Source organism: Saccopteryx bilineata, chromosome 4, assembly GCF_036850765.1.
Source record: "Saccopteryx bilineata isolate mSacBil1 chromosome 4, mSacBil1_pri_phased_curated, whole genome shotgun sequence".
NCBI lineage: Eukaryota > Metazoa > Chordata > Mammalia > Chiroptera > Emballonuridae > Saccopteryx > Saccopteryx bilineata.
Window position 1 is genome coordinate 217,708,622 of NC_089493.1, and position 22,676 is coordinate 217,731,297.

At 37.3% G+C, this 22,676-nt stretch overlaps 1 protein-coding gene across 1 annotated transcript in view; it reads left to right on the top strand.

Moving 5' to 3' along the window:
- The window catches only part of ADGRV1 (adhesion G protein-coupled receptor V1), a 729,252-nt gene that overhangs the window by 86,829 nt on the left and 619,747 nt on the right, over nt 1-22,676 (top strand). The window contains exons 18-22 of the mRNA XM_066273806.1: nt 2,507-2,633; nt 3,625-3,842; nt 4,439-5,182; nt 7,978-8,351; nt 16,649-16,825. Of these exons, the coding sequence (XP_066129903.1) occupies nt 2,507-2,633; nt 3,625-3,842; nt 4,439-5,182; nt 7,978-8,351; nt 16,649-16,825 (1,640 nt within the window). The remainder of the gene's footprint in view (nt 1-2,506; nt 2,634-3,624; nt 3,843-4,438; nt 5,183-7,977; nt 8,352-16,648; nt 16,826-22,676) is intronic.

A 22,676-nucleotide genomic window follows, 5' to 3' on the forward strand; every position in this document is an offset into this window, starting at 1 on the left:
CCCAGTGTGAATGCCTACCTTGTGCTCTGCCTTGTGCCTTTGGACTGAAATATTTAGAAAAGAGGGAAAAAAAGAGATCAGTTAATTTTTATGCTCTGTTCTCTATCATTCTCTCTGTCTCTTTGTCTCTCTTTTCCATTTGTGTCTCTTTCTGTTCCTTTTCTGCTCTCTCATTTTTTACATGACTTAACTAAGAAAATAAGTAGAAACTATCATCTGGTGAGAAAAAAATTGACTTCACAGAATAATGGCCAGAAAAGAAATTTCACAGTTGCAAAAAACATATTTAATCAAATCTTAATATAAATCAAAAACATTTTGGTGAATCCAATCACTATCCTAAAATTTATATGAAAGAAATTGCTACAGATAAAAAACAAAATTTTGCTGTGAGGTCTAGGAAGTTGATGAAGAAATGACTTTGTTTTAATAGACTGAGTTTATTTTGTAAGATGTATCATTGGGAAAGAATGTTTTTGATTTTGGGAGAGGATGATAGAGGGTAAGCGAGTGTGCACAAGGTGTGATCAGGCCACTCGGTGAAGTATGGTGTATATACTGCCACTGCATTTGTCTTTGATATTTTTCCAGAAATGGTGACATCTGAGGATCTGATAACTTTAGCTCTCAAGACTTGTGTTCTACGATATGTGCTTTTTACATCTTTTCCTAGTTGTTTTTTCCCCTCTTTTCTCTCCTTGTATGATATCAAACCTTGAGGACCTGAGGGGATGATGGATGGGCAGCATCTCTAATGTGACCTAGTGACGGCATGAGTGTGCATGCCTGGTAGCTATTATTCACAGTATATGAACTAAGGCTGAATTATTGAATCAAAGGATTTAGCCATCCGTAGTAGAGCCTTTGTTAAATATTTTTAGTTCTCTGAGGAGAAACAGAATGAGTTTTTAGTATACCCTATAACATCAGGCGTCCCCAAACTATGGCCCGCGGGCCACATGCGGCCCCCTGTGGCCATTTATCCGGCCCCCACTGCACTTCCAGAAGGGGCACCTCTTTCATTGGTGGTCAGTGAGAGGAGCACTGTATGTGGCGGCCCTCCAACGGTCTGAGGGACAGTGAATTGGCCCCCTGTGTAAAAAGTTTGGGGACCCCTGCTGAGTGCATGACAGATGCATATGATTGCAGAACCCTCCCAGAATTGGGTTTTATTATTTTTTATTTGTTTTTGTTAGATTTTTTGTATGTTTTATATTATTTTATTACTCTATATTGTCAACATATTCTATACAATTATTTACTGTTTATTTTTGTTTTTTCTTTTTCCGTTAGTTAATTATTAAGTAAGGTTGAATATAGTTGTATACTTATATAAATTATTTTTATTGTGCTGATTTCCTCTACATATAATTTCTATTTCTATATTTTTAGTTTTAGGTGTCGTCTCTATCTAATTTTGAAAACTTTATATGATAGCCCTGGCTGTATAGCTGAGTTGGTTAGAGCATCATCCTGATATGCAACAGTTGCTAGTTCGATTCCTAGTCATTGGCACATGTAGAAACAGATTGATGTTTCTGTCTCTGTCTCTCCTTCCCTTCCTTGTTCTCTAAAAATCAATAAATTAATTAAAAAAAGAAAAAACTTTATTTGTATCAGTTCAACTAACACTCATAAGTAACTTCTGTGTAACAATTACTGAGCATCAACTCTGCTAGGGCAGGGATTTACGAGGCATTTGTCTAAGGAGCTTAAAGTGGAAATTGTGTGTGTGCGTGCTAATAAAATGTGGTGATTATTAAAGATAGATTGACAGTGTGAGATGCTGTAGCAGCACAGCAGAGATGCATTTAGCTTAACTTGGGAATTCAAGGAAGAATTCCTGGAAGAGTTGTTGCTTGAGCTGAGTTCTGAGAAGTGATGAATTAGGTGAGTAAAGAAGGGAAAGACTTCTGCTTGCAGAGGGAACAGCTGGAGCAAAGAGGAAGAGCTGTGTGACTCGGAATTTATGAAAAGAGACCTAAAGTACTGGTAATAGTGGGAGGAATCGGGGTCAAGAGGAATCAAGTTCAACACTGGAAAGATTGCTTTGTTTTATTATCAGAACAGATCAAACCCTGCTGACTAAAGGCAGAGAATTAAAGGAAAATGCTCAAGCTATTGATTCCAATTAGTATAGACTGGAGTAGTTTTATGTTGCAGGGTAACCCTTTCATTACTTTTTTATGAAATGAAGAAATCTATCTCAAAAATATGAAATTAGATAAAGCTGTTTTTTTTTTATTTCTAATTAAACTATTGAAGTGCTATTTCTATTGTGAAGAAAAGTATCTCATATATTTTTCAAGAAAGGAGTTCTTCTGTAGTTAGACATTTCCTCAAAGACAAGTCACATTAAACTTATTTAAACATTTTGCTCTCATTTATTTATGACCTGCAGTCAGATATTCTTGCTGAAATTTGAATTTAATTATAAAGTATTTCTTAAAAATGCAAATTTAACAGAAAGTACTTTTTGGTTATTTTGACTTTTCCATTAATTCAGGTGATACAGTTGTATATCAATATGGAATGGCAACAGTGATAATTGAAGCTAACGATGACCCAAATGGTATTTTTTCTCTGGAGCCGATAGACAAAGCAGTAGAAGAAGGAAAGACCAATGCATTTTGGTAAGCATAATGGACAAATTCAAAATTGGGTACAATAAAATGAAATCTTTTGAAATATTAATCTTTCAAAATGAACAGTTTGATTAAGAATTAGATAATTTTGGGACCCTTGCTGGTTGGCTCATTGGTAGAGCCCGGCGCGTGTATCTCCCAGGTTCGATTCCCAGCCAGGACACACAGGGGAAGCACCCATCTGCTTCTCCACGCCTCCCCCTCGGATCTATCTCTCTCTCTCTTCCTCTACTTCAGCCATGACTCAATTGGGATGAGTTGGCATCAGGTGCTAAGGAGGGCTCCATGGCCTCTGTCTCGGGAGCTAAGAAGAACTCGGTTGCTGAGCAACGGAGCAAAGCAGATGGGCAGAGCATCACCCCCTACTGGGCTTGCCGGGTAGACCGGTCCAGGCGCATGTGGGTGTCTTTCTGCCTTCCCTCCTCTCACTGAATAAAAAAATTTGTTAAAAAAGAAAGAATTGAATAACTTTAAAGTTGGCAGTCTGAATGAATTGTAAATTTTTTTTATGCTGTTGCTAAAGAGAATGACACTTTAGCTAGTGAGCTGAGGTGATTCTCCCCACACTCCTCACCCTGACTTCCATCCTCTGTCAGGACTCGGAGACTTGAATACTCACGCTCTTCCAGAATGCCTCTCAAATGATGTATGCCTGTCCTCACCTTGTCCTTCGCTTTGGTAGAGCAAGCACTTGCCAATTCTCATTTAGTATTTTTTGATTGGGTTAGAAGTTATCTTTCAGTTTGGACTTTGAAGACTATGACTTTTAAGATTGCTTCTCTTTATTATTTGAAGTTCTACTTCATTCTTTCCTTTTCATGAAATTCTTCATGGCTGTTCAGTATGAACTGGCTGGCTGCTGTATATTAAAGATGATAAAGAGAAAAAGTATGTTTCTGAGAAAATACAAAGCCTCCATTAAGGTTAGATTCACTACTTATACATTTTTCATAATTAATTTTCTTAATTTGTTCTGTAGGATTGTGAGGCACCGAGGACACTTTGGCAATGTTTCTGTGGCTTGGGAGCTTTTTCAGAATGATTCTGCTTTGCAGCCTGAACAGGAGTTCTATGAAACTTCAGGGACTGTTAACTTTATGGACGGAGAAGGAGCCAAACCAATAATTCTTCATGCTATTCCAGATAAAATTCCTGAATTCAATGAGTTCTATATTTTAAAGCTAGTAAATATTTCAGGTGCTGTGTTTTTCCATCTCTTTTATTTTACCACTACAATTTAATATTTTACATTTAAATAATTAGACGAGTGGAAAAAATAAAATTAATGAAGAAATAAGTGTATTTTAATTGTCTGATTTTATATGTCAAAATACCCTTTTTGAAAGAAGTGTTATTCTTAATGATTATTTTGTGGTCTTAGCTTGGTTAAGTTTTATGGAAGGAGTCTTACATTCATCCTCAGACTTGTAAATACATTCTTTTCCCACTCAAATATAGTGTCTCTGATAAAACATTAATGGAAGTTAGGAAGTACAGATTCATAGTAGCTTAAAGATTGGTCATTTTTTAAACAATTTTTCATCATTTTTGGTTTTAAGCACAGGGATTAAACCTCCCTAGTGAATATTCTCTTTCAGGCTGTACGGGTTTTGAATGAAATTATGCTGAATACCTCTGAAATTGTGATAAAAGGCATATGGTGAAAATACTGTTCATTGAGGAATGGTAAATTATTTAACCAGAGTTTGCTAAACAAAACTTTTGTCTTCACCTTAAACTAAGAAGTACTTCAAATTCTGGTTTTTCATTAATTAAAGATTTTCTTATTATAGGTGGTTCCCCAGGTCCAGGAGGCCAACTAGCAGAAACAAACCTCCAGGTGACAGTAATGATTCCATTCAATGATGATCCCTTTGGAGTTTTTATCTTGGATCCAGAGTGCTTGGAGAGAGAAGTAGCAGAAGATGTTCTCTCAGAAGATGATATGTCTTCTATCACCAGCTTTACCATGTTGAGGCAGCAGGGTGTCTTTGGGGATGTACGTGTAGGCTGGGAAATACTGTCTAGTGAGTTCACTGCTGGTTTGCCTCCAATGATAGATTTTTTGTTGGTTGGAATTTTTCCTAGCACTGTGCATTTACAACCACACATGAGGCGTCACCATAGTGGAACAGATGCTTTGTACTTCACTGGATTAGAGGGTGCATTTGGAACTGTTAATCCAAAATATCATCCTTCTAGAAACAACTCAATTGCTAACTTCACCTTTTCAGCTTGGGTAATGCCCAATGCCAATACAAATGGATATGTTACAGCAAAGGATGATGGTAATGGAAGCATCTACTATGGGGTAAAAATTCAAACCAATGCATCTCATGTGACACTTGCCCTTCATTACAAAACTTTGGGTTTCAATTCTACCTATACTGCCAAGACAACAGTCATGAAATATTTAGAAGAAAATACTTGGCTTCATCTTCTAATTATCCTGGATGATGGTATAATTGAATTCTACCTTGATGGAAATGCAGTGCCCAGAGGAATCAGGAGTCTGAAAGGAGAAGCTATTACTGATGGTGAGTATAGTCGATACAACGAGGACACTGAATTTGGAAGTTTTAAAAATTGATTTCTTAAAAAGTCTAACAGGTATTTGCAAATCTGCTTGTGTTTTAGTTAAGTTTATTTAACTAGAGCTATGTGCCTGCCAAGGCAATACTGGGCTGAGGGTTACAGCCAGGCAGTCTTCCCCTTTGAGGAATCTGAAATAGGTACTGGGGAGACGTTCCACAGATTACCTCGGTGCACTGGAGCAGGACAGGAACAAACGACAGAGGGGGAACGTCTATTCCTCTTGTAATGAGGGTGGGACATAATATTTCAGGTAGAGGCAAGAGACAAGGTAGAGAAATGTGAAACAGCGTATGGCAACTGCTGCTAGCTCAGTATTGTTGGTAGTGCAGGGTGGTGGGGATAAGCTTAAAGAGGAATTGGAAGAGAAAGATTACATTACAAATTCCAGCATTTACAAGGGTTTGTATAAAGAGTAGATAGGTGAATTCTATGGGGTTCTGTGATGAGGGAGTTTTCATTGTTTTTGAGCTGGAACCTATGCTGTTTTCTTGAGAAACATATTTGCATGTTTACACACAATATTGGTTATCTCCATTTTAATCATCAGTTTCCTTTCAGCTCCTCTGTCCTTTGATTTGATTCTGTTTTTCATTTAGTAAGGAAGTAGAGCAGCTCTTACATGGTTATCGCACAGTAGAATGTTTTCCTTCTGAACCTCCTGCATTAGATACCTGGTTTTATATTTTTTCTTTTGGGGAAAAAGAGGTAGGCAAAAGAAAAAATATGCACACACTACAGATTTTAACTCTAGTGTGTGTGCTGCTCCACAGCACTGTGGCACTAACTTACTCACCTTTGATGCGTGAATATGTACATGTTTCTGTTAATACTCTTTCGTCTGGGGAGAGCGTGGTGCAGCGTGGGGATGGGAAAGACTGGGCAGTGCGGCAGCAGTTTCTCCTCTCTCTTTACTGCAGGGGCCTGAAATTGTTTCTTGTAATTTTGAACTTGGAAAGAAAGTGGAGTGTATATATATCTAAAAAGGTATTAATGAAATATAGTGTATGTTACATATTATAAAATATAAGAAAGTGTATATAGGCCTGACCTGTGGTGGCGCAGTGGGATAAAGCGACCTGGAACACTGAGGTCGCCGGTTCAAAACCTTGGGCTTGCCCGGTCAAGGCACATATGGGAGTCGAAGCTTCCTGCTCCTCCCGCTTCTCTCTCTCTCTGTCTCTCTCTCTCTCTCTCATTCCTCTCTCTAAAAAAAAAAAAAAAAAGAAAGTGTATATAGCATAAGTGTACAGGTCCACGTGGCTCTGCAAGCGTTCAGTTCCTCAGTCCCAGTGCGCGTGCAGCCAGCCCCGGTCCAGGCGCGGCATCCAGGAGCCCTCTGGCACTCCTCCTGGCACTGGCTCCCCAGCCCGCCCACCTCCATCGCCATTTCTAGGAGTGTAAGAGTAGCTTCTCCTGTTTTTTTAGTTATATAAATGGAATTGTGCAGTGTGTATGTTTGAGTGTCTGGCTTTTTTATTTAGTATTGTTTCGGAGGTTCATTCATACTTTTGCCTGTTGTAGCTATTTCACTCTCATTCCTGTATAGGCAGTACAGACCGCTGCAGAAGGCATGGGTCAACTGTGATGATAAAGTTCAGGATACATGTGAACTACCCTGAAAGAATTATCTGGGCAGTCACTTATAAAACTGCCTGGATTGGTAACATTAATAAGAAATATTGCTTGTGCATTTTACTTAAATCAATGCCAAGCTCTCACCTTACAAAGGTATCTTAGTTGAATTATTGGAGAGGGAATAAGTAGAGAAATAAGAACTGGTAAATTCCTGAAAAGGGTTGTTATTGATATATATAGTAATATAGTTGGGCTGCATGTTGTTATTATGCAAGACTAACATATAGTGTTGTTCCTGGAAAGCAAAAGAATACTTTTTCTATATCCATTGCATTAGTCTTTTCTTTTTTAAGACTTGATGCATTTTAGAGAGGAGAGAGAGAAAGAGAGAGAGAGAAGGGAGGGAGGAGCAGGAAACATCAACTCCCATATGTGCCTTGACCAGGCAAGCCCAGGGTTTCGAACCAGTGACCTCTGTGTTCTAGTTCAATGCTTTATGCACTGCACCAGCACAGGTCAGGCTCCAGTGCATTAGTTTTATGGATAAAGAGTTACATTTAGTCCACAAAAACTTGTTTTCCCAAATTCTCACAATTTTATTTAACTCAAGGTTAATTTTTAACAGATCAAGCCTTAAAGATTTCTTTTTTAAAATAACAAATATTTTTATTGATTTTAGAGAGAGGAAGGGAGAAAGAAACAAAGAGAGACAGGAACATCTATCCGTTCCTGTATGTGTCCTGACTGGGGATGAAACTGGCAACCTCTGAGCTTTGGGACGATGCCCGAATCAACAGAGCCATCTGTGTAGGGCAAGCTTTGAAGTACGCAAAGAGTAGTCATACTGAAGTTTTAAAATTGTGACTGAATTACATCATTCAATTCTTAGATATATAAGGAAATTAAAAAACTTCTTGGAAGAAATGTCTATCCATATACACGCATACACACTATAGGTATACACATACATACATATATATGCATGTACAAAATATCCTTTAGTACAAAATATCTGAGATTCCTGTGATTACTGATTCATTCTTTCATCATAACAGAAATAATCTTTGCTTAATTATAAAACCTTTCCATAAAGTTGCTTTAGTTTCTGAATCACACTTGTAATTTGGGATAGTGAAGTGTTTAAATCCGTCTCTAATTGTAGGTCCCGGAACACTGAGAATTGGGGCAGGAGTGAATGGCAATGACAGATTTACAGGTCTGATGCAGGATGTGCGGTTCTATGAGAGGAAACTGACCCTTGAAGAAATTTATGAGCTTCATGCCAGGCCAGCAAAGAGCGACTTGCACCCTGTTTCTGGGTATCTGGAGTTCAGACAGGGCGAAACTAATAAATCCTTCATTATTGCTGCAAGAGATGATGACGAAGAAGAAGGAGAAGAGTTATTCATCCTTAAATTAGTTTCTGTATATGGAGGAGCTCGTATTTCTGAAGAGAATACTACAGCAAGAGTAATAATACAAAAAAGTGATGATGCCAATGGCTTGTTTGGTTTCACGGGAGCTTGCATACCAGAGGTAAGCAGTGAACTGGGAGAGTTTCGAGTTAAAAAATTCATTGTAGGTGGACTTGTTTGGGTGTGGGCTTTCTTTCATTTGGTAAGATTGCTTGAGAATTAACTTTATGACAAGAGGTATAATAGAGCCAGTGGTTGCAGATGTAAATTATAAGTTTACAGGTTGAGTCAGAGCTTAGAGAGCGTATAAGTAATAACAAATTAGCAAATTAAACTTTAAGAGTTAACTTTAAACTTAATTCACTTCACAGAACGTAAAATTATACTCCACATGTACTTTTAGTTACTATTTGATTACCACGTAAGTAAATGAAATAATAAATATTGAAGACTTCTATGAGTAATTATAGTTGAAACTTTGTAAAATAACAATATTTTGAGGTTTATTTATTTTTTTACAGGTGAAATGTACTTAAGTAGTTACAGCATTCTTCCATGTAGGGTATAAATACCTTTCTTATCAGCAGTCAGCTTAATTAATTAGGCTGTTTTACTGTCCTTATCAGTTCTTTCCAAGTTTTCAAAGATTCGTAATCATCTTGGTTTCCTGTTCAGTAATATGAGATCCATGAAACTGCTTCACAGGTGTCGTGTGGGACAGCAACAGCTCGATGTCTAGGAACGGATGCCAAGGAACAAGAGTCTTTCCCTTTGCAAGTTGATTCTCATGGTCTAGAAGGGTGTATATGCAAATTGTGACTAAGAAAGACGTGAATGAGTAGAGCTTAAAAAAATACCTAGGACCACTGTCATCCAAATCTATAATGTAAACAAAGAAATATGCTTATTTATATTGATAATACCTTTAAATAGATACGCCGTTGTCAAAGAACTTTACATGTTAAGTTTTTCATGCACGTTTCTGACAATCCATAATATATCTGCAACAAATATTACTCTTTTCATAAGGTTAGCAACTGAGGCTGAGAGACCTGAGCTAATAAGTAATTCAGGTTGAATTATTTGAGACAGGATCCTAGTACTTAGTAAAGGTTAATTTTTCATTTTTTTCTCCTTAGATACAATGGGAAGAACCAGAATTTGAACCTATGTCTTGTGACGTCCAGCCTGTCATGTTTCCTTTTATATTTTAGTATCATCATCACAACTATTTTCAAAAAGACAGGTGGCTTCCATCAGGGTGTAAGAGAACCATTGTGGTGCCGGGTAAAGCCAGCTTTTCTCATTTCCCTTACGACCTGGCGCCTGCCTGTGGCTCTGACTCCTTGTGTAATTTTCTTTGTTGGTCAGTGTGCTTCAGTTGGACTGGTCTTGTTTCAGTCCCTGACTCAGGGCATCAGCACTTCCTAGGCTCTCTTATTCCAGATCTTCAGGATTAGTCATTCAAGTCTGAGCTGCAAAGATGTCTGTCTCCTCAGTGAAGACTTTCTTATTTAGAATAGTCCACCCTTTCTTTCTATTGATCACTCTCCATTTCTGTACCTAGTTTAACTTCTTTTCTAGCATTGATCATACTTTTGATTTTTTTTGTTATTCATAAGTCTGCTTATTTACTGGTTATCCCTTTTCACCACAAAGATGAAAGAACTGAGTGTAGTAAGGTCTATTGTTGACTATTGTATCTCTAGCACCTAGAATGGAACATAGCAGGTACTCAAAAGTCTTTGTTGTACTTGTGAATGTACTTTAATATCAAAACATGAAAAGACTCATAGTCAAATAACAAACTTTTAGGTTCAGTTAAACTACATAAACAATCAAACTGAAAAAAAAACCAAACATTTTTTCTGGCTTTATGGGTCATTATAGTAAGTTTTCAATGCTGGCTTGTCTCACAAGTTCTGTTTCCAGATTGTGTTGGTGTTGGTTTACTTCCACCTAGATAGGCAATTCTGCCTTTCCCCCCAAATCTCAGAATTTCAATGAGACCACTCAGGCTTCTGATTGGAGGAAACAGAACTTCTCTGTGGAGGCCACAGCACCAATACTGGTAGAATTGCTGGAAAGAAAAAGAAAATATAATTGGTTATTCTCCAAGCCCATGAGAGAAATAGAATGTATCTATATTGGAAAAAATAAAGTTTAGATGGTTAATATAGAAAAAGTGTTGTTGAGTCTAAAAGACTAAACATTGGAATTTGTTGAGAATAGTACAGAATTTTCATTTCTGAAACTATTAATAGAAGCATAGAACTCTTACTTTCATCTTGGAATGATTTGAAGATAGGAGTAATATGAAATAGTTTTATCATCATCATCAATAATATGTATTGTTTACTGAAGTCATTCTCAAGCTGTAGCCTAGGCACCCGGGAGCTTCCAGAATGTTTCAGGAGTTCTGCAAAGGTCAAACCTAATTTTATAGAAATGCTGAGATGTCGTTGTCATTCTGTTGGCAGAGCGGTGGTTGCCACAAATACTGTCTGGTAGTTCCTTTGTACAAACCAAGGCAGTGGCACTAAACTCTGCCAGTTGTCATTGCGGTATTCTCCACACACCTGTAGTTTAAAAGGTGCAAATTTTCACATAAGTATATCTTTGATGAAGCAGTATAAAATACTAATTTGATAAGATCTTGACCCCGAATCTCTGTCATTTTAGTGTTCCATGTCACAAAATGGGAATCACAGATAAAGCACTACTGCATTATCCAAACGTTTTAGTGCCCTGAAGAAAAGTATCTGTTTGTGCAGATATTAAGTTGTGAGTTCAAGTATTGCTCTTTTCACGGAACACCAGTTTTACTTGCAAAAATGACTGACAAATTTTGATTATTTGGACATGGTCATCTGGCATTCATTTTCATGAGAAGGAACATAGTGAGTCAGTGACTACGAGAGAAGCAAGTTCCCTGGCTGGTTGGCTCAGCGGTAGAGTGTCGATCTGGTGTGTGGAAGTCCTGGGTTCAATTCCCAGCCAGGTCACACAGGAGAAGCATCTATCTGCTTCTCCACCCTTACCCCTCTCTTATCTCTCTGTCCCTCTCTTCCCCTCCCACAGCCAAGATTCCATTGGTGCAAAGTTGACCCAGGCACTGAGGATGGCTCCATGGCCTCCACCTCAGGCACTAGAATGGCTCTGGCTGCAACAGAGTAGTGCTCCAGATGGGCAGAGCATCGCCCCCTAGTGGGCATGCTGGGTTGATCCCGGTCGAGCGCATGCAGGAATCTGTCTCTCTGCCTCCCCACTTCTCACTTCAGAATACAAAAAACAAAACAAAAAAGAAGCAACTGATAGTACTTGTTGCCAGTGATAAAAATTTCAGCTTTTAAACAAAAATTGGAATTGTGGAACACTTTTACCGCCAAAGTGAGCTTAGCTGTTTCTCAATAATTAAACACTTTGCAGTTATCAAGTGTGACTTATTTGTATATGTGACTTATTTTGTATAATGAAATTTGTGAACATTTGGAGGATCTGTATAGCTCAGTGAACCAATAGTTTCCAAATAATCAGTGCATATTGTTAGAAGAATTATGCATGGGTAAAATATTGATTCAAAATATAAAATAGAACAATGGATTTTAATGTATTAGAATATAATTTTATATTGTAACAACTCTGAGAAATGACCACTTGTCAGATTGTTTATAATATCAAGGGAGAATACCCACACTTACCTAAGAAGATGACTAAGTCCTTCCCTTTTTCCAGTTATATATTTATATGAGGCTAGATACTCTGTATATATTTTAACCAAAACAACATCTATGAATAGACAAATTGATTGCAAATGGAAATATTAGAATCTAGCTATTTTCTATTAAGTTAGAAAACAGAGATTTGTAAAAATATAAAATAGTGCTGCTTTATTACTTTTTGTTTTAGTAAAGTTAATTTTCATAAACTATGTTGCTTATATGTTAGCACATAATGAGTTTATTGTTGCTTTTAAAATGAATTAATATATCAGTACTATTTTTTCAGTTTTCATTTGTGAAATAGTAATATCAACAGATTTCACCATCATAAGCAAAAAACTCCTTGGTGTTCTCAGTGAATTTTATAAGTGTTCAGGGTCCCTGAAACTAAAATATTTGAGAACTGCTGACTTAATCAATGCCTGGAATTGTCTTCAGAGGTTAAATTTATGGTTAATTGCTTCGTTTTCAGAAATGAAAAATACTGTCACTTCTTTAGATTCTTCTCTGTGACATTGAAAAATTAACTTTTTTTAATGCTTTCAAAAATGCTGAAGGCAGTAGATTCTTTAACGACTTCTGAGTCATATTATACTTTTTTTTACATTTTTATAGATATATATAACAAATTAATGTTAATGTTAAAATGAAAGCATAATTACATGTTAAATAAAAAATATATTGAATATGACATAGTCTACTCTTTCACATAATGAAAAGATGGCAATTATTTTTTTATTTGTTCCCTCGTAACCAGGGTATTACATGTCCTGGCAAATAACAGGCAATGAATAAATTATAACTGAGAGAATAAATAAACCTATATGCAGTTCAGAACCCAGATGAGGCCACACTTTTCTGTTGTCTTCCCCCATGTCTTGTTATTCTGTGTACTTTCTATGTTATTTTCTCTCCACCTTATTTTAGCTCTGTTTTTAATGCTCTGCAATCTTGCATACCACCTGATTATAAAGTAATGAAATTGCTTTTCATAGTGATTTATAGAACTTGCTAGTCTTATTATTTTACTTTTATAACTAATACTTGGAATATATTTTATATTTATAAACTCATGAGTTAAGAGTAAATTTAGAGACATTTTCAGAGGATCTTTGTGAAACAATATTATTTAATTTGGACATTTTCAGAGGATCTTTGTGAAACAGAGAATATTATTTAATTATGGCAGGTTGTAAGTGCCTGCCATATGTTACATGAATAGATTCCTTTAGATATGTGATATCGCTATAATCTGATATCACAGATCATCACCCAAGCATGAAACAAAATAAAAAATTAATTGGATGTGTAATTGTTTAGCTTTAATCTTCTATTTCAGTAGAGAAAGCCAATTAATGGCTCAGAACAGTACATTCTTTTTTCTAGAAAATATATTTTAAGAATCTTCTTGTTAACCTTTAATATTACTGTGGTGCTCATCTGAAGATTTGGCAAACTCCTGACTAGAAAGAGAAAACGGTATGCCAACTATTATGTCTTGTGAGAAATGGGATGAAGATGGTTCAATAGATTGTTACTTTGTGTTATGGCTTTCTGTATATTGGCCCTAGGCATCTGATTGTATCATGAATCTAAAGTCAATTAGATGAATAATTAAATAGAACAATTTTTTAATGATTTATTCTCTATGTCTTTACTATCTTTTTGTATTAATAATTTCATTCTCTGGTTTAATATTTCCTAAATTGGGCAGCCTTTGTCATAAAATATCTAATTTTATTCCAGGACACAATTCCTGATTCAGGATTCCATTTCAGAATTAGAATCTCTGGCAGGGGGATGGGATGGGAGGCAAAAGGCTGAATTTTAAAAATCTTTTAAAATGGCAAATTTTGTACATACATAAAAATAGAGAAACTAGATTAATGGACTCCAGTGACTAATCACGTTCAGCCTTTTGCCAATCTGGTTTCATCTTTTTCAGCTGAAGTGATTTTAAAGCAACTCTCAGGCATTGTGCCATTTCTCTATAAATTCATTAGTATGAAAGGTAGATTTTTTACCAGACATTTTAGGTGATTTTTTAATGGACTCTTGACAGTTGAAAGACAGTTGAAATTTCTTCCCTCTTTGGAGTTTGCTTTACTGTATAAATGATTAATTTATTAAGTTTTCTATGAAGTCTTGATGTATAGCACATACTGTCACACAACTGCATTGGATATGGATAGTCTCTTTTTTTCTTCTTTTTAAAACTGAAAACAGTAGGTAATAGATTTTGATAAGGACTTTAGTCCTGGATCCTGAGAGATAATGCTTATTGACTTGGTAAAAAAGTTGGAAGGGAACATCACAGATTCCTTAATGTATCTTTGCATCTTTTTAATCCATGCTTCTTGCTAAAAAGAGAGAAATTGAATATTCACAGGCTAGGGTTTCTTTGTGTTTCCTGCTCCCAGGCTTTTGGCTTCACTGGATTAGATGTTCTGGTTCTGGCTGGGTCTGGAGTGTTTCTACAGGAAAGATGTTGAGGGCTCCACTGAACAACCAGCGGGTGGTCTGGGCTCTTCCGGTCAGCAGACCACAGGCAGACAAAGGAGATACATTTGGCTCAGGGGCTTTTGGTCTTGTTTCCTATGAGCCACCAGGTTGCTGCTACAGTTTGAAGTAAGAGTTCTGATGCTCAGTAAAATTCACATGATATACTGGTTTCATTCTCATTGATAACTTTTAACTATTGCCTGTTTGTAGACGAATTTCAAATCTGTTCTTTCTAATCCAAATGCTGAGACTGAAGTGACTCTTTTTGATGCTGCTCAGAGGTGCTTATGATTGATATGAAAAATAGTGATGTGCGTGTGTGTGTGTGTGTGTGTGTGTGTGTGTATGCATGCATATATTTCTGCCTAATCAGAGGTGATACAGTGGATAAAGCTTTGACCTGGAATGCTGAGGTTGCTGGTTCTGAGCACAGAGTCACTGGCTTGAGCGGGGCATTCATCCACACAATTCCAAAGCTCGCCAGCTTGAGCCTAAAGGTCTCTGGTATGAAAAGCCCAACCTTGCAAGTTTGAGCAAGGGGTCACTGTCATTGCTCCAGTCAAGGCACATGCTCAAGGCACAACTAAAGTGAAAGCAACTACAAGTTAATGTTTCTCATTCTCTATCACCCTTTTTCTCCATTCCTGTCTGTCTCACTCTCAAAAAAAAAAAAAAAAAATTATATGATATATTGAACTCTTCATTCGGTTGTAGTATTTTTTCCTATGAATTATATGTTTGCTCGTTGTAATATTTTTTCCTATGAATTATGTTTGCTCACATAAAAATAACATTAAATCAAGAGATTGATAATTTAAGATAATGAAGGCCTTATTCTAAAAGATATTACAACATTTTGCTCCATCAATTTTTAAGCATTATCTTAAATGTTTAGGTAAAAATGTTCTGGACATAAAACAGACACTCCCCCACATATGTGTATACATACATATAGGGTTGGCCCTTCATCTCTGAGAATTCTGTATCCTTGGATTCAACCAAATGTGGATCAGAAATATTTGAAAAAAATAGTTATATTGTTGTTGACATGTACTGTGTAGTAGGCCTGTGATGATTGTATCTGTACTGAACATGCACAGATTTGTTTTTTCTTAGTATTCCAGAAGCAAACAATAACAGTTGTTTACATAGCATTAAACTGTATTCGGTATTACAAGTAATCCAGAGATGACTTAAAGTGTAAGGGAGAATGTACGTGGGTTATATGCGTTTTATACAAGTCTTGAACATCTGCAGATTCTGTGGTGTCGGTGGTCCTGGACCAATACAGTACCCTGTGAATACCGAGGGATAGCTAGTATGTATGACAAAAATATCAAAATTATATTAGCCTGACCCTTGGACCCAAGGTCGCTGGCTGGAGCAAGGGATTACTTAGTCTGCTGAAGGCCCACAGTCAAGGCACATATGAGAGAGCAATCAATGAACAACTAAGGTGTCACAGTGAAAAACTGATGATTGATGCTTCTTATCTCTCTCCGTTCTTGTCTGTCCGTCCCTGTCTATCCCTCTTTCTGACTCTCTCTCTGTCCCTGTAAAAAAAATAAATAAATAAAAACAAAAACTATATTAAATATGACATAAATGTCCCCCTTGACTGACTCTTGTCACCCCACCATGCATTTCTCAAAACTCTTCACACTTACTTTATAACCCTCAAAATGATTTCATTAAATCTACTTGATTATATCTTATGTTGAATCTTGGAATGTTCTCCCTGATGTCATATTTTACCCCCTATCCTTAACTTCTGCCCTCAGTTGTTTTGTTGCTGCTGAACGCATTATAAAATTTGAGTTTGTCTTTTTCTTTAGACTTATCCAGAAGAACTTTGCTCTTGTAAAAACAATCTTTTGTAACCATAGCATCTAGCACAGTGGCTGGCACATGGGGTACCAGTGAATAAATTACATATATAGTTATTATTCTTTTTGCTTTATTTACTACTGTAAATGAATGAGATAAAACAAATGGTTTCAAATATTTTTTAGCAGTTCAAAATATACCTGGAGGAATGTAGTCAAATATACATCTAGAGGGATGTAGAGAGCTTCTTAGAGTGGTAGAAAGTTACAGAGTTAAGGTTATGGTGAAAGGATTTTATGAAAGCATTGTCATTTTATTATTGATTTGAATCTGTATATAATTATAAGTAATTTGTGTTCTGTTTCAGATTGCAGAGGAGGGATCCACCATTTCATGTGTGGTGGAGCGAACCAGAGGAGCTCTGGGCTATGTGAATGTTTTTTACACCATCTCACAGATCGAATCTGACGGCATTAATTACCTTGTTGATGATTTTGCTAATGCCAGTGGAACTATCACGTTTCTTCCCTGGCAGAGATCAGAGGTAAACCCTATCTTTGTTTCTTTGAAAGCCTCTTGCAAAGCTTTTTCTGATGTTATTTGCTTTTAGCCTCTTGTAATTTAAGCAATTTAAAATATTTAGGCGATTAAATACTGGTATATGTCATAATATAAAATATTTTTGTGTTTATTTATGCAAAAGATAAAAACTAAGAATTTTGAATGATGTGTGCTACAGTTTTATCTGTTCTTTAATTCCAATGTAATAAAAATGGTGTAGCTTGGAAGTTTATTATTGTGGGTTTTTTGTTATTACTGATTCAATGGGAAACTGCAGAACTCTTAATGGCATTTTTTCAGGCAGCCAATAAGAAATTCTTATACTTATAATCTCATTTTACTTTTAAATTTGGAAAAGGAGGTAATTTTTCTTTGGTTTGAAAGTACAAACGGATCTGTAATTTTACCAAAAACTTTTGATGAACCATTATCACATTTCTGAATACATATTTCAGAAATGAATAACTCTTTTTGTAAGTGAAATTGGAATGAGCCTCCTATAGCAATTTTTAAAAAATATTCTTTTAGTCATGTTGGACTATTCATCTCAGTATAATTTTTCTTTAAAAAAAGGAAATATCTTATAGATCATCAGGGATAAATAGTAAAATAGCCTCAGGCTTGCAGATGTAATATCTTTGAGGTAATTTCTCAGGGATTTAGGAGTTAGCTAATTAGATGAAAAAGATAAACTTGAGGGAAGATTTAAAAATATTAAGATTTAAAGAGCTAAAGCTAAAGAAGAGTGATCCAATCGCCATAATTTGGGGGAAGGAAGGAACAAATTAAATTGTTTATAATAAAAATTCTCTAGCCCTGGCCGGTTGGCCCAGTGGTAGAGCGTCGACCTGGCGTGCAGGACTCCTGGGTTCGATTCCCGGCCAGGGCACACAGGAGAAGCGCCCATCTGCTTCTCCACCCCTCCCCCTCTCCTTCCTCTCTGTCTCTCTCTTCCCCTCCCGCAGCCGAGGCTCCATTGGAGCAAAGATGGCCCGGGTGCTGGGGATGGCTCCTTGGCGTCTGCCCCAGGCGCTAGAGTGGCTCTGGTCGCGACAGAGCGACACCCCGGATGGGCAGAACATTGCCCCCTGGTGGGCAGAGCGTCGCCCCCTGATGGGTGTGCCGGGTGGATCCCGGTCCGGCGCATGCGGGAGTCTGTCTGACTGTCTCTCCCCGTTTCTAGCTTCAGAAAAATACAAAAAAAAAAAAAAATTCTCTATTAGAGGTCTGGAGATAGATCCATGATAAATGTTTTACTAGTCTTTAGTAAAATGAGAAAATTAGGACAACTATTAATTTTTAATAAGGATAATGTTATTTAGTTTAAAAGACTTTGTTTTATTCTGATACTGTCTTTTTTACTACTTTTTGAATTTAAAGTACTCTTTCTTTTATTAAGTAATAATGATAGCATCTGGTAATTTTTAATGTTCCTACTTGGAAAACAGAGTTGATTTCCACAATTTTCCTTAGGAAATTTACCAGCTATTATATAAAAATTTAACTGAAAACCATTGTTTTATAAAGTAGATTTATATACACTTTGGAAGAGTTAAAAGTAAATAAAATTTCTGTCAGAAAAATAGTTGCATATACTCTTGTGAAAATTTATTTAAAATATTTTTTTTATAATTTTTTAATAAAAAAATAATTGACCATTAAAGCAGCAATAATAAGATTGAATAGTGGGATTGGTTTATAGCACTGTACCCGCTACATTTATACAAATCTCTCCATCTTGCGAAGCCAGTGACTAGATACTGAGATATCTACTAATGTCCATGACTGTGCTTTCTAGCATAAACAGCAATAATGTGGCCTCTACTTTGCTACTGCCTTCCAGATACCTAACAGATTTGAGGACAGCTAGCGCTCCACTTATGACCACGATTGGTTCCGACAGACCAGTCGTAACACGATTTGGTCATAAGTTGAGTAGGCTATATGTACAGTACTGTGAAATGATGTTATAAAAATCTTTAAGTCATATTTTATCATAATTTTCTTTCATTATTGTTATATATCATAATTTTCTTTGTTCATTTTATGCCATTTGTATCATCTCTACACCATTTTCTTATTTTTACATTCATCAGGTTTAAAACACTGCATTACCAGTACAACTGGTTTAATATTTGCAAAACATACAAAATCACAAAATACAGGTGCATTCAAAAATACAAAATACAGGTGTAAAAAATACCATAGGAAACATTTTCCCAATTGCAAAACATATCAAAATATATAAACATGTACAAAACATTTTATTGGCCGCTGGGGCTTGGCTGTGGATCGTTGATGTCATCTGAGGCAGCAGGTGGGGTTACCGGAGTTGGTTTTTTTCACAAACATGTGCGATCACATTCACTTTCTTTCCTCCTTCGTAGTTGTTCATTGATTGCTTTCTCATATGTGCCTTGACCATAGGGTTACAGCAGAGCGAGTGGCCCCTTGCTCAAGCCAGTGACCTTGGGCTCAAACCAGCGACCATGGGTCATGTCCATGATCCCATGCTCAAGCCAGTGACCCTGCACTCAAGCTGGTAAACCCATGCTCAAGTTGGATGAGCCCGCGCTCATTTTCGTGTCGAGATCGATGGCCTTTCTTTCCTTCTTGGCAGACTGAGGCGTAGACAAAGACAATTTCCTCTTGGTAGACATCTTGGGAGGGGTTTGATGAAAAATATCCAAGACACAAAATACAAATTGCTGTCCCAAGTCTGGGATAACAGTTGAAATGGTGCACACGGAGATGGTAGTGCTGCCGGAAGCTGGTCTGCACTGTTGTACACCCAGCTGGGCAACGCTTGCGCTGCCAGACACGGAGCAGTCATGGCTAGCGATTGTGGTCGTAAAGTCGAATGGTCATAAGATGCATAGGTTGTAAGTCGATCAATATCTGTATACTTAAATCACATAAAGCAGCGGTTCTCAACCGATGGCTTTAGGCGACCCCTGTGTTTTGGTCGTTCGACCCCCGCCGGGGTTGCGAACCAAAGGTTGAGAACCGCTGACATAAAGAAACAGTTGCAAGGGAGTCTCCAAAATGTGTGTGTGTTTGTAATATAGGAAAATACACTGGAAATGTGTTTTCAAGTTGTTTTTTTTAAATGACCCATTATTATGAAATCGATTTAGTAAGTTATGACCAAATTTTAAAAATAGATTAGAAAATAACAGAATGTATAACCTACAGTAAAGGAAAATATAGTTTTGTGTACTGATTCACCATGTAAAATAAAATAAAGTTAGTCGTATGTTGATAAGTTCTTCAATTTCAAACTCTTCACTAAAATGAAGAATTTTTTGGTGTTCATCAATACTTTAAAAATATCTATTGCTTTACCTGACCAGTAGAGCCTGCCTCACTGGATAGAGCATCGACCTGGGATGCCGAGGGCCTAGGTTCGAAATCCTAAGATCACTCACTGGCTTGAGCGCAGGCTCACCAGCTTGAGCAAGAGGTCTCTGGCTTGAGTGTGGGATCATGGACATGATCCCAAGTTGCTGACTTGAGCCCAAAGGTTGCTGGCTTGAAGCCCAAGTTGCTGGCTTGAGCCCAAGATTGCTCACTTGAGCAAGGGAGTCACTAACATGGCTGGAGCCACAGATCAAGGCATGTATGAGAAGCAATCAGTGAACAACTAAGGTGATGCAATTATAAGTTGATGCTTCTCATCTCTCTTCCTGCCTGCCTGCCGGCCTGCCTGTCTCTCTCTCTCACACACAGAAATATATCAATACTTATTGCTTCTATTTTAATGTATACTTGATGTTTTGGAGTTACTTTTCATAGCAACATTTGTCAGTTTACTTTCTAGGGGAAAGATATCTGAAATCTTCCTTTAGTTCAAGAACAATGACACGATTTGTTTTGGGCAGTGAGCACATTGACCATGCTATTTGTTACTTTCTTAATTAAAAATTAACATTAAAACCAAATTCAGATTCTGTTGCTTTTGGAAATGTTGCTCTTTTATGGAGTCACAGAGAAGGAATTCGACAGGACTCACGTATGGAGGAAATGAGGCTTTTGCAGTAAGATCTATTCAGGTTTAAATACAGTAGAAGGCCTGGCACAGGTTCCCAGGGTCTCATCTTCATTTGTCCTACCAAGTAAAAAGTCCAGCCTTGTCTTCATTAAGCCCAGTACAAACACCAGAGTCCAGAAATTTTGTGCCATGGCTTAATCCACATCAAAGATGAGTCCAGTCCAGGCACTGCTCAAGGCCTGTACTTGGGAATCTGTGCTGGAGAGCCCCAGATTGAACAAGGGCAACTCACTTCCCCAAGCTGGAAGAGAGAAGGCAGGCAAGTGTGGTTCTTCATTAAGCCTGTGTTTCTATTTTCGGGCTGAGAAGGACTAGCTTTTTGGTAAGCTAACAAATCAGTTTCTAATTCTTTCATGAGTTTGTACTGGTTCCTCCCCTAACCAGTCAGATCCTTCTTCTACAGGCCTTTATGGCCACTACCCTGGCTTCTACTTTGCCTGCCTTGAAAGAGGAGACATAGAAGCACCTTCCCCCATAGTCCGGGTATTGACCAGTTGTACCCTGGGGCTGTGGAAAAACTGGTTCTCCCTCCCTGGTGGAGAGGGAGTGTTAATCCCTTAGAGCAGTGGTTCTCAACCTTTCTAATGCCGTGACCCTGCAATACAGTTCCTCATGTTGCGGTGACCCCTAACCAAAAAATAATTTTGGTGGCTACTTCATAACTGTAATTTTGCTACAGTTATGATTCAGAATGTAAATACCTGATACGCATTATGTATTTTCCGATGGCTTTAGGCGACCCCGCCGGGGTCGCGACCCGCAGGTTGAGAACCGCTGCCTTAGAGGTACATGGATGTGATCCCTTGGGGTGTCCAGAATTGCAGCTTCCCAGTGAAGCAAGCAGGCTCCTCAATGTCTGATTCCATCTGCTTCCTTACCTATGCCAACATTCACAATTCAACCTCGGACCTATGGAATCAAAATCTCTGGAAAAATTACATTAAAAAATGTTCTTCAAATGCTTTTAGGCCCATCAATTAGTAATATGGAAATAGCATTCGGAGTTAATTTTTAGATTGTTTCTAGCCTCCTTTCTGGAGAAACCGGGAGGTCATCCTTTATTCCTTCTATCCTCACTCACTCCCTACACTAAGTGAGTTATGAAGGCCTGGATCTACTATCTCCAGAAAAAAATCTCGTAGTTTTCCTTCATCTCCATTGTCACAGCACTAGTTCAGAATCTCATTGTTTCTCATCAGTCAGCTCCTAGTTCAACCCCCGGCCTCATTTCTTGCTGGGTCCACTTGTTTACATTCTGCCATGGTACTTATTCTAAAATGGAGTTCTTATTTTGTCAGTCTCCTGTTTTACAAATTCTTCAATTTTGTATCACTCATTATGGAATGAAGTTAGTTTTTTAAAAAAAATAATATAAAATGTCTTTATGATCCGACTCCTGATTATCCATCCTGCCTTATCTTTTACTCTACCTTAGTGGTCTAATTGCAGCCCCTGTGCCTTGCTGGTGTTGTTTCTTTTGCTTGGAATGTCTTTTCCCATTATTATTTACAATTGCAGCTAATTCATTAGAACTCACTTCTAATATGTCCGTTGTTAAAACTTTACCAAATCGAGTTGGTTGTTTTTTTCACAATTTACTTTATACATAACTCTACGATGACATGTTTACATTGCATTTTAAATGTTTTTCTATAGATCTCTCTCCTACAATGGACTGAGCCTCTTAGGGACTGGGTCCATTTCTAACCCTGTCACATTGTAAGAGTCAAAACATGATTGTTCAATTAATAAAATAAAGATAAATCATTTTTTTCACTCCAAA